This window comes from Tasmannia lanceolata, unplaced genomic scaffold (assembly GCF_043159265.1).
Source record: "Tasmannia lanceolata isolate RefF3 unplaced genomic scaffold, GAP_Taslan_0.1 ptg000024l, whole genome shotgun sequence".
Taxonomy (NCBI): Eukaryota; Viridiplantae; Streptophyta; class Magnoliopsida; order Canellales; family Winteraceae; genus Tasmannia; species Tasmannia lanceolata.
The window spans coordinates 4186484-4198737 of NW_027518701.1; the positions used below are offsets into that span (position 1 = coordinate 4186484).

General features: G+C 38.6%; 1 protein-coding gene across 1 annotated transcript in view; it reads left to right on the forward strand.

The window, feature by feature from the left end:
• Positions 1 to 7942: 7942 nt before the first annotated feature.
• Positions 7943 to 12254, forward strand: part of LOC143856895 (K(+) efflux antiporter 2, chloroplastic-like) — a 94395-nt gene continuing 90083 nt past the window's right edge. Inside the window, exon 1 of the mRNA XM_077367152.1 lies at positions 7943 to 10399. Coding sequence (XP_077223267.1) covers positions 8694 to 10399 — 1706 coding nt within the window. The 5' untranslated portion in view covers positions 7943 to 8693. The remainder of the gene's footprint in view (positions 10400 to 12254) is intronic.

Consider the following 12254-nt stretch of genomic DNA (forward strand, 5'->3'; position numbering starts at 1 on the left):
TTCTTGAATTTTCTAAGTAAGTTTGTATGATTTATCTATACTAAATCGAAAGGCACAACCATTTTTTGGTTAGATTTTATATGGTGTCCCTATTTACAAGACATACTGGGGCCACTTCATAGGATGATCTAAATCATTCATTTGTTGAACCACAGTGTAAATGCGTTGCACCCTAAAAATCATCTTCATAAGATGATCCTGACTGTCCAATCTATATAGGGACTGCATATATTGAAAACTCTACAAATTGTGGGGTTAGGATCATCCTATGGAGATGATATTTGGGGTGCTGCCAATTTACGTTGTGGTCCAAAAAAAAACAGCTTGGAGGATCATCCTATGAAAATGGACACCACTATATTTTTTTTCAAAAATACGTGCATGTCCGCGCGGACACCGTACAAAATCTCTGTTGAGATGATTGCACTAACTCATCTTTTTTTTTTCTTTTTTGTTGTGAATGGAGTAGGGGTGTCAATGGATCCACTTCGGATCGGATCCACCTATGTCTTTGTCACGATCCATTCAAATCCCTTATCGGTCGGATCGGATTCAGAGTGTTCTTCAGATCCTATTTCATGTGTCCCGGTCACGATCCATTTCAAATCGGACCGTCCATCGGAGTGTCCTAGTAGGTCATACTTACAAAACAACAAAAAATCTCAGCCTTCTTCATTTGAAATGAACTCCAAAACTTCCTCAATTCAGAAAAGAATTAGTCACTATATCTAATAATAAGCCGTGATTTTGATAAAGAATAGGATTTATTGTTGAAAAGAACTACAATGTTCGAGGGTGTGCGGTGATCAAACTTTTGAGTAACTAATCCTTGTTGAAGATGAGTGGCAAGTCTAGAGGAAGAAAAACCGACTGAGGATAGGAAGAGAAAAAGATGCCTGGAAAAGGAGTGAAGTGGAAAGTTGTAAGCTAAGTAATATTTAGTTCATTTTTATGAAAATACCCTCCTTTAAGTATTAATATAAGAAATATTTTGAGGGTATTTTCGTAAAAGGATTTCGGATCGTGACTATCCATCGGATTTTTTTGCCATGTCTTGATCACAATCCGAAATTTTTCGGATCTTACGAAGAGGATCCATAATATGTCCATGGATCCTTCTCACATGCCTAGATCCCGTTTATTAAGGTTCGGGTTCAGACTGTCCATCGGACCGTCTGGGTCCATTGACACCCCTAGAATGGAGGCTTTTATTATTTATTAAACAGTTGTCAAAAGTTATTACAGTTTCCTAAAAGATCTCAGAAGCAAATTTAAAATGAGGGATTTGCTAGCGTCCATCGCAAAAGGCATTTCACAGATGGTCTATCACCTGTCAGACCAGCCACAAAGGCTCACTTTGCAGCAGATGTTGTCATCATTCACGAGGTGGTTGGTCTGACATGTGACAGCATCTGTGAAATGCCTTTTGCAATGGATGTTAGAAAATCCCTGAAAATGAGAAGACAAAGTTAAGTTTGTAGTGCAAATATCAATTGCCTTAATCTAAAGAAGATATGTATCCTTGCTACCATATTTTTTGTAATGACACTACTCGCATTCTTTTATACTTTTACGATTGTGATTGCCTCCACGGAGCTTTTTGGGAGTTCTTATAGCCTTTTCAGTACCGTTATCAAAATATGATGCCTCGTGATCTATATTTTGGGAGTTGTATTTTTTGCTGTGTACTGTCACGCCCCAACCTGCTGTGTAGATATTGTCTGGTTCTGGTCATCTACCCTCCCCGGTTTTGTTTTCCAGCAGCACTAACCGTGCCCGACCCACTCCATGAGGCTCGCCCCTTGGAGATGCTGAAAACGCGTCTACATAGGGAGAGGAGAAATCCACATATATAGCCTAGTAACTTTTCCTCCCTTTCCGATGTGGGATCTTTCAATCCAACCCCCTTAGGGCCCAACGTCCTCGTTGGCATTCCGTACTGGATGGGAGGTCCCGCTTTGATACCAATATGTCACGCCCCGACCCACTGTGTAGATATTGTCCAGTTCTAGTCATCTACCCTCCCCGGTTTTGTTTTCCAGCAGCACTAACCGTGCCCGACCCACTCCGTGGGGCTCGCCCCTTGGAGATGCTGAAAACGCTTCTACATAGGGAGAGGAAAAATTCACATATATAGCCCAGTAACTTTTCCTCCCTTTTCGATGTGGGATCTTTCATGTACGATGGCTGGTTCAGTTTCTCTACTTCCGGTAGGGGTGCAACTTGGGTCGGTTTTTAGGAATGCCATGTAACTATACACCCCACTGACAATAAGCTAGCTAGCTAGTCAGCTATAGATATCATTAAGAGTCCTACAACTCAACCTCTTATCGTTACAGGTTGCAACCATATCATAGGGATAGACTTAGTGAACTTAATTCACATACAACTTGGTGCAAAACAGATTACTCAAATAACTTGTTTTTCCCATTGAACCTACTTCTTGGGATCTCCACTCAGTTAGGTTGGGTTTCCGTTATAAGTGATCTAAATGGTGGCTTCAGTCCTATCCCCCTCAATGCGCTAATGACTAAATTTCTATTTAGTCTTTTTGTAAGACAATCTGATATATTGTCTATTGATCTTACATAATCAATGGTTATAGCTCCATGCTTCAGAAGTTGTCTTATGAAATTATGCATCCGACGAATATGTCAGGATTTTCCATTATACACATTGTTACCTACTCTTCCAATAGCAGCTTGACTATCACAATGGATTGTGATACCCGGTACCGGCTTTTTCCAAAGTGAAATATTTGTCAATAAGTTTCGAAGCCACTTGGCTTCCTTACTCGCCTCAGTGTATTTTTCTCCTGCGAGTTGGTGATGGATGGAGCGCTACTTTTCATGGAAAACTCGTCATCATCATCTGTGGCGGATAAAGGAACAGTTCTGTTGAAGCTAACATCCGAAAAAGTCTTAAAGCTCTTTGACGTCCTTCATGTACCAGAAATTCGAAAGAATCTGGTGTCCGGGTCACTTCTGATCAAGAAAGGGTTTAAACTTGTATTTGAGGTAGATAAGTTTGCAATCACTAAAGTTGATGACTTTGTGGGAAAAGGTTACTCGAGTGAGGGACTCTTCAAACTGAATGTAACTGAAAATATCATGAATAAAGCTTCATCTTCTTTTGCTTATATTACTGATTCTACATGTTTATGGCATGGTAGACTAGGTCATGTTAACTATACCTCTTTAAAGAAAATGATGGTCATAGGCCTAATTCCTAATAGTAATCAATTAACAGATAAATGTGAAAGATGTGTGCAATCAAAGTATTCAAAGAAACATTTTCACAAAATAGAAGAAAGGAAAACTGAACTCTTATGTTTAATTCACAGTGATGTGTGTGATTTAAACAATGTGATTACTAGAGGTGGAAAAAGGTACTTCATCACATTTATAGATGATTTTTCTAGGTATTGTACTGCATATCTTATTAGAAATAAAGATGAGTCACTTGATAAATTTATCACCTATAAATCTGAAGTAGAAAACTAACTAGAAAAGAGAATTAAAATCTTGAGATCTAATAGAGGAGGTGAATACACCTTTAATGAATTCAGTAATTTTTGTGAAAATCATGGAATTATTCATTAAGTAACTGCACCTTACTCTCCTCAACAAAATGGAGTTGCTGAACGTAAAAATCAAACTTTAGTAAACATTGTAAACTATATGTTAGGAAGTTCAGGCTTACCTCAGAACTTATGGGGAGAAGCTCTTCTCTCAGCTTAATATATCTTAAATAAAATACCCTTTGAGGATTCTGACAAAACTCCTTATGAGTTATGGAAGAATAGGAAACCACACTTTAAATATTTTAAAGTGTGAGGGTGCTTAGCAAAGGTTAGGATTCTAGATTCTAAGAGTTCTAAGTTAGGTCCTAAGACTGTAGATTGTGCATTCATTGGAAATGCACAAAACGGTAGTGCATATAGGTTCTTGATACATAGATCTGAACATACAGATATGCAACCTAATACTATAATTGAATCTAGAGATGTTGAATTCTTTGAAACTATTTTTTCTTATAAGACTAGTCTAAATGAGAACACACTTAAAAAAACCATTGAATTTATAAATAAAGACAATCAAGTGACTGATGATTTAATAGAGCCTAGAAGAAGTAAAAGGACAAGAATAGAGAAAAACTTTGGTTCAGAGTTCATTGCATATCTTATAGAAGGAGATGCAAAGATATATAAAGAGGCAATGTCTTTTCCAGATACTTCATTCTAGAAAGAAGCCGTCAAGAGTGAAATAGAGTCAATCTTGAGTACTGGGACATGGATCTTGACAGATCTGCCTCCTGGTTGCAAACCTATTGATTGCAAGCAGATCTTTAGGAAGAAACTAAAAACTGGTGGAACTATAGATAAGTATAAAGCTATACTAGTAGCTAAATGCTTTAAACAAAAGGAATGAATGGATTTCTTTGATACATATTAACCTGTAACCAGAATAATTACTATAAGAATCTAAATTGCCATAGCAGCAATCTATAACCTGGAAATCCATCAAATGGATGTGAAAACAATATTTTTAAATAGTGAATTAGATGGGGAGATCTATATGGATCAGCCTGAGGTCTTTGTAATCCAAAGCCAAGAACATAAAGTATGTAAATTAATAAAGTCTTTATATGGTCTTAAACAAGCACCAAAACAATGGCATGAGAAGTTTGATAGTGTGATGCTATCAAATGGATTCATAATTAATGAATAAGATAAGTGTGTATACAGTAGATTTAATGGGGATACTGGGGTTATTGTTTGTCTATATGTAGATGATATGCTGATCATCGTAACAGACATAAATGTAATCAAAGAGACTAAGAAATTTCTTTCAAATAACTTTGATATGAAAGACTTAGGAAAGGCAATTTTGGCACATATAAGCTAGTTCTAAGGCATCCGGCCTACGTGAGTGCACACCCCTGGAGAGAGAGTGTTGTTGTATTATGGAAGTATACGCCGAGACGCCCATCTGCACCGTTGATTCGTCATAGTGGGGGCGAGATTTGCCTTAAGGACAACGAAGATTCTTCGTGTCTCAACTTGATAAGTCATCTCTTTCTCTGTTATGTATACAGATTTATTCTTGCCGGTCTCTTGCATCTGTTGATATCTGTTCATCCTCTGTGGAGCTCTAATTCGCAGTATATTTCGGATCCCAAAATTACAGATTATCGTACCAATTTTTCTAATAAAAGGTTGGGGCCGACATGACCAAAGTTTTCTCGACTCCTCCCAGACTTTTTTCAAACACGACCTAAAGTTTTCTTAAAACGACCTAAACTTTACTAGCATGACCCAAAGTTTTCCCGATATGACCCGAACTTTTCCTACTTGACCCTAACTTTTTCTAGTTGACCTGAACTTTTTCTACTTGATCCAAACTTTTCCTTGTCGACCCAACTTGTGTTCCTCGACTGAACCTTTCCTACCTAACCCAATTTTTTCCTAACATGAACCACACTTTTCTTGACACAACCCCAACTTTCCTCTCTTCTTCACCATTTTTTTTTCATTTTTTCCGGCACCTTCTATTTTTCCGGCGTCGATTTTTCTTCTTACCTACCTCTTCTTCTTCTTTTTCCAAGTTTCCATTTTTATGATGACTTCCATTTTTCCGGTGTTGAAGAGGAGCCAAGTGTGACGGGCTGTGAGAGACGGTGGTAGTCATGACAGTAATAGTCTCTGCTAAGGATGGTGTAGAATAGCTATGGGCAATGCTGCAGATGAACTTGGCACCAACAAAGGAGGAAGAGACATTCAAAGAAGAAGAAGAAGAAGAAGATGTATAAACCCTATTTTTTTGGTTGGTAAGCTGGGGTTTGGCAGCACCCCTACCGGTGCCTGGGGGTTTAGGACTAGGACCCCGTGCCCACGCCTCATAGCATATCCTTTTTCTGAGGTTACGAATCCATTGTTAACTTATCTTGCTTATATTGCTCCATCAACTATAAGTTGTTCACCTTAGAGACTTGATACAGTTACGAGTATGACTGAACGTGAAAGGCATTTAGTCCTTTGGATTTTCAAGGGCCTCCGGGATGCATTGGACACCACACGAAGTGCGATGCTCGAGTTGGTATAGACAAGGGGAATCTGACTGTTTAATTAAAACATAGCATTATCGCTAGTCCGTACGTATACAGCCTATTTGTATGCTTTATTATAGAGAAAAGTACGAAATGCGGGCTGATGTTTGGGGAAATTACGGATTACGGGCACATTTTAAAACAAAGAACGAAACACAGGCTAATCTTCAAAATATGGTGGTCAAAAGACCCTGATACCCTTCTGACATCGACAGAGTCCTCCTTTTTAATTACTGCCTATTAAATTGGCACGCTTCACAAGGATTCTTTTGGTTCGTTTGAATGAGTATTTGAACTGAAAGAACCTTGGTTCGTTTCTATCTTGGCCAAGATGGATGGATGCTTGACATGTGTTTGAAAACTTAAACTTTTTGGAACGCTAATGTTATTGAATACTTTAGTGAGCAGCATTATCTTTTCTCACTTCTCTTTTGGCTTAGAACGGTAACGTTATTGAATACATCTCTTTTGGCTTAGAATCTTTTTCCGTCTCTGTTGGTCTCCATTATTTACGCCGGCGTACCCATTATTTCTCTTTTGGCTTAGAATATTTTCCGTTCTCTGTTGGTCTCTATTATTTCCGCCTGCGTACCCCATTATTTAAACCGGCGTACCTATTATTTCTCTTTTGGCTTAGAATCTTTTCCCTTCTCTTTTGGTCCTCATTATTTATGCCGGCTTACCCCATTATTTACGCTTTCCGCTTGCGTACCCCTTTATTTCCTCTGGCGTACACCCTATTTCCGCTTACACCATATTTCCGTCGGCGTCCCCCTCAATATTCCTGCATCGTACTCCTGAATCCGACGGCGTTCTCAGCCAAAAGAGACGTGAGAAATAATAAAATATTCAATAACGTCGCCGTTCTAATCCAAAAGAGGCGTATTCAATAACGTTACCGTTATAAACCAAAACAGAAGTGAGGACCAAAAGAGAAGTGAAAAGATAGAAACGAACCCATAGCCAAAAGAGACGTATTTAATAACGTTACCGTTCTAAGCCAAAAGAGAAGTGAGAAAAGATAGTGATTGACTTTGGGTTGTCTGTGTTCCAAAAAGTTTTTCAACACGTGTCAAGCATCCATCTCTCTCTAGTTATTTCCGACGGCCGAGATAGAAACGAACCCAATGTTCTTTCGGTTCAAATACACATTCAAACGAACCAAAAGAGCCTCGTGAAGCGCGCCAATTTAATAGGCAGTAATAAAAAAGGAAGTTGAATGACGTTTCTGTTGATGTCAGAAGGGTATCAGGGTCTTTTTCCAACCCGATTTTGAAGATTAGCCTGTTTTTTGTTCTTATATTAAAAGGTGCCCGCAATCTTTAATTACTCCAAACATCAGCCCGCATTCCGTACTTTTCTCTTTATTATATCTATTTCAAGGCAAAAACGTCTTTTGGACCATACCCTGATAATTTCAAAACTTAAAGCACAATTTTCGAGAAAATTTCGCCATAAATTATTCGAGGAATGATAGATACAAGGGAGCCCTTGCATAAAGAGACAAAAAAATGGCTCTTCATTGGATCCACGTTATCAAATGTAACTGATTTTACTTTTTCAACCGATTTTAAACTTTAACTGAAAATTACGTGGATCCAATGAAGAGCCCTTCTGCGGCTCTTTATGCAAGGGCTCCCTTGTATCTATTATTGCTCAAATTATTCATAGATCCGGCCCGAAAAGGTATAATAAATAGTCACGTTTCTCCCGGGCAAAAGCCCATTCGCCGGATGGCCCACGTTACGCCACATAGCCCTACTGCGCACGTTAGCAGCACCGTCTCGAAACAATACCTCTTTTTTTCTCGTCATCAAAACTAAAAATTACTTCAACAGCATCTTCCCTCACACTCATTCGAATCTTCTCTTAAAAAAAATAAAAAATCTCTGTATTTCTTCTTTTGGCCCTTTTCCAAAGTCCAAACACAGGCAAAAAAAACCGTGCTCTTTTTTTTTTTAGGGCTTTTCATTTCCCCCTACATTTTCTTGATCTAATTTGTATTTCTACAACTGGAGCTTCAAATACGCTCTTCTCAATCTGTCAGTATAGCTCTTTTGTTTACTACAGCTTAAAATTTCGCTGTTCTTTCTTCCTCTTTCGTAATTTCTAGGGTTTTGTACTTGACAGCTTGAGTAGCCATAAATCGATAACTCTCAATACGATCTTTAAAAAATAGGTTGAGATTCTTTGATTGGAGAGGACTGTAATTTCTGAAGTATCATAAATCGGACGATTTGTTCGGTGATTATTGACAGAACTTAGGGTTTCTGATTTCAATTCCTTCATATAGTAATTTCTGCATCCTTAATTTGTTTGAAATATGAGTGTAGAAATGCAGAGAATCAGTGGTTTCATTTGGTATTTTTGATGGAAATTAGGGTTTTGGGTTACAATTTGTCTAGGTAGGTAGTGGCACGTACGTAATTTCTTTGAAAGAGTGAAGAGAGATGGATTTTGTGTGTAGAAATGCTGAGAATCAGTTACTTCATTTGGTAGTTTTTGATGGAAATTAGGGGTTTGGCTTACAATCTGTACGGGTAGCTAGTGGCGCTTTTGTAATTTGTTTGAAAGATTGCAGAGAGATGGATTTTGCGTGTAGTTTTCGACCGATGGATGCATTTAATTATGCTGCAGCTTCGAATTCTAGGGTATCGGTTTCTCTGGGCGCGAATTTAGGGTTTAGACAGAGACGGTATGGCGGTAATCTTCTTGGGGAATCCAGGGTTTTTTATAAAGCATGTTTGTCAAAGAAGGTAAAGAGGGAGATATCTGTTGGGGTTTGTATTGGTTTGGGTAAACATCGTGTAGGGGAATCGAGTAGTTTTTTATGTTCAATGTTTTCATCGAAAAGATCTTTGAATCTTTACCATACTTCAAAGGATTTGTTGCGGGTTCAGTCTCAAACTAATGACTCTTTACCATACTTAAATGGCAATGGCCGGGATTTTGAATTTGTAGAAAGCCCACCTTTAGAGGAAATGGGAAGTTCTTCAACCGAGGGCTCAACGTTGGAGCTGGTTTCGGGCACTGGGTTAAATGGTTCTAGAGAGGAAGAAGCTGATGCCCCTAAGTTGGAGGACTTAAGAGAATTGCTCCAAAAGGCTCTCAAGGAATTGGAAGTTGCACGGCTTAACAGTACCATGTTTGAAGAAAAAGCTCAGAAGATATCCGAATCGGCAATTGCAATAAATGATGAATCAGCAAATGCTTGGAACGATGTGACTTCTGCAGTTGCTGCCATTCAAAATATTATCAGTGAAGAGTTTGTTGCCAAAGAAGCCGTTCAGAAAGCCACAATGGCTCTTTCTATGGCTGAAGCGAGGCTGCAATTGGCGGAGAAAGCTTTAGATACTGCCAAGGAAACAGTGGGTTCTTCGAAAGCGTCTGTGGAAAATGACATGGATAATGGAACAGTGGTGGAAGAATCCAATGTCATAGGGGAGGAGGAAGAGGCAATTTTATCTGCTCAGGAGGAGATTAGGGATTGTAGAGCTACATTGGCAAATTATGAGGCAGAGTTGAGACGGGTTCAGAGCAGAAAAGTGGAGCTGCAGAATGAAGTAGATAGATTAAACGAGGTTGCGGACAAAGGGCAGTTGAATGCTTTGAAAGCCGAGGAGGATGTGGCGAATATAATGCTTCTCGCAGAGCAGGCCGTTGCTTTTGAACTCGAAGCCGCTCAACGTGTGAATGATGCAGAGATTGCCTTGCACAGAGCGGAGAAATTTGTTGTCTCCAATGTTGATATGTTGGATGCTGTAGCATACCCGTTGATACCATCTACCCAGGTGGATATTTTGAGTGATGAGTCCTTTTCTGATGAGGAGAAGGTGGGTGAAGGAGATACTACTGATATCATTATTGGAAGAGATGAAGATCAGTTGGTTGGAGATGTTTTGTTGGGTGGTGGACTTTTATCAGATAGGCTCTCTAATGTAATTGAGCCAAATATTGAAGAGTTGAAGCTCTCTGATGACTCCCAAGATCATGAGAATGGAAAGTTAACTGTAGAATCTCATAAAGAAGCTGAAGTTGAAGCTGAGAAGTCAAAGACCACGTTTCAAACAAAGAAGCAGGAAATGCAGAAGGAGCTGACCAAAGAAAGTTTACCTCTCAACACCCCAAAAGCATTGTTGAAGAAATCTTCCCGTTTCTTTTCTGCATCATTCTTTTCCTTCAAGGTAGAGGGGGCGCAGTTTACACCGGGCTCACTTTTCCATGGGTTCATTTACACTGCAAGGAAGCAAGTGCCCAAGCTGGTTCTTGGGATATTACTACTTGGGATGGGGTGAGTTTGTGTCACTACCAGCTTCTACCTTTGCTTTATTATGCATTGTTTTATGTTACTTTTCCTCTCATTGTCATGATCATGTATGTGGAATTGTTTTCTGTTGCTTATTCTTGACTATTTGTATATTTTTTGAATGATACTTGTCTGTTTTTTTCACACATGATGCAGTTATAACAAAAAATGTAATACTATGTTTTACTCGTAGCAGGGAGAATTAGGCATATGTTGCCCAGAAAACAACAGGACAACAACTTTCTGTTGGATTTTTTTTCACCATTTCGGGAAAAAAAAACTGTATCATGTGTCAAATATGCAGTTGAAAGTTGTAACTGTTAGAAATATTGTAGCAGCATCAAGAAAGTAGGTGAAGGAGGAGATAGGAGAGAAAACATGCGAAGCTAAAGCCTGATGAAATTTTGACGAACTTGAAAATATGTCAAATGTCCTATTTAAAGGAGAATACAACTCAACATGGGTAAAATGTTTAAACTTTAGACCACTTCTGTATTTACAATCTCCCTCCCCCCAACCAATGTTTTATTGAAGCATAGATAGCTTGTCTACTAAAAAGCTGATGTAGATTTACCGCAGCTGCTTTTATGAAAATGCTAGCCACTCGATCACGAGCATGGTTTTAAATTTCCATTGAATTGGTTCGAAACGATCGAAACGTTTATGCTTCCATCCTACCGAAACGCATATCGAAACCAAAACCACAATTATATTAGTGGTATACTATACTAGTATGTGTTACATAATTATATTTATATGAATTCTAAGTGAAATGTGGTGTATGTATATGTATTTTATATAAATGAGATGTGAAATGTGATATGTAATGAGAGAGATGTTTTGTGTTAATTGTTGCAAAACAACTTCTCCTTTGTTTTCTTATGTATTAGCAGTACCACTATGGGGTAAATACACCTTATAACACTTCTCCTTAAGCTACAGCATACGCATCATAGAAACCCAACTTGTTCGAAATAAGGTCAATCTTGACCTTTTCAAGGACTTAGTGAAGCCATCATCTAACTGATTCTCTGAGCATACGAATATATTACAATTATCTTTACTTTCAATCTTCTCTATGACAGTACGGCAGTTAATCTCGACGTGCTTGGTCCTTATGAAAGAATAAATTCATGGCAATTGAATGACAACTTTATTATCATAAAATAACTTCATTGGTAACCCAGCCTTGAACCCAATCTCTGATAACACATGTTTTATCCAATTAGGCTCACATCTAGTGTGTTCCATTGCTCCGTCTGTACTCAACCTCAACACTAGATCAAGCAATAACACTTTGTTCTTATATTTCCATGATACCAAGTTACCCCCAATGAATAAGCAATATTCCGCAGTAGACCTATGATGGAGAACCTGCCCAATCTGCATCACTATTTCCTACCACATTCAAACAGTCATACATCACACGACTTTGTGTTCCCTTCAAATACCTCACTATCTAAACAATTGCTTCCAACGAGGGTACCTCGGTGAGTTCATGCACTGACTCTCTCTACTCGCAGCATAGGAGATATTAGGTCTAGTCACCATTAAGTAATTCAGTTTTCCAGCAAGTCTTCTGTACCTTCATGGTTCTTCCAATAGATCACCTTGATCCAAACACAACTTTGTCTTACGAATTACGATCCATAGGAATTTCAATAGGCCAGGATCCCAACATACTTGTCTCTTTATGCAAATCAAGTATGCTTGATTTGAGAGGGAGGGAGGGAGGGAGGGTCATGCTACTTCAGTTCCCAGAAAGTACCTCAATTTACCTACTTCCCTGGTTTTAAATTTCTAGAAACGATCGAAATGTTTCCGTTTCCATCCCCACCGA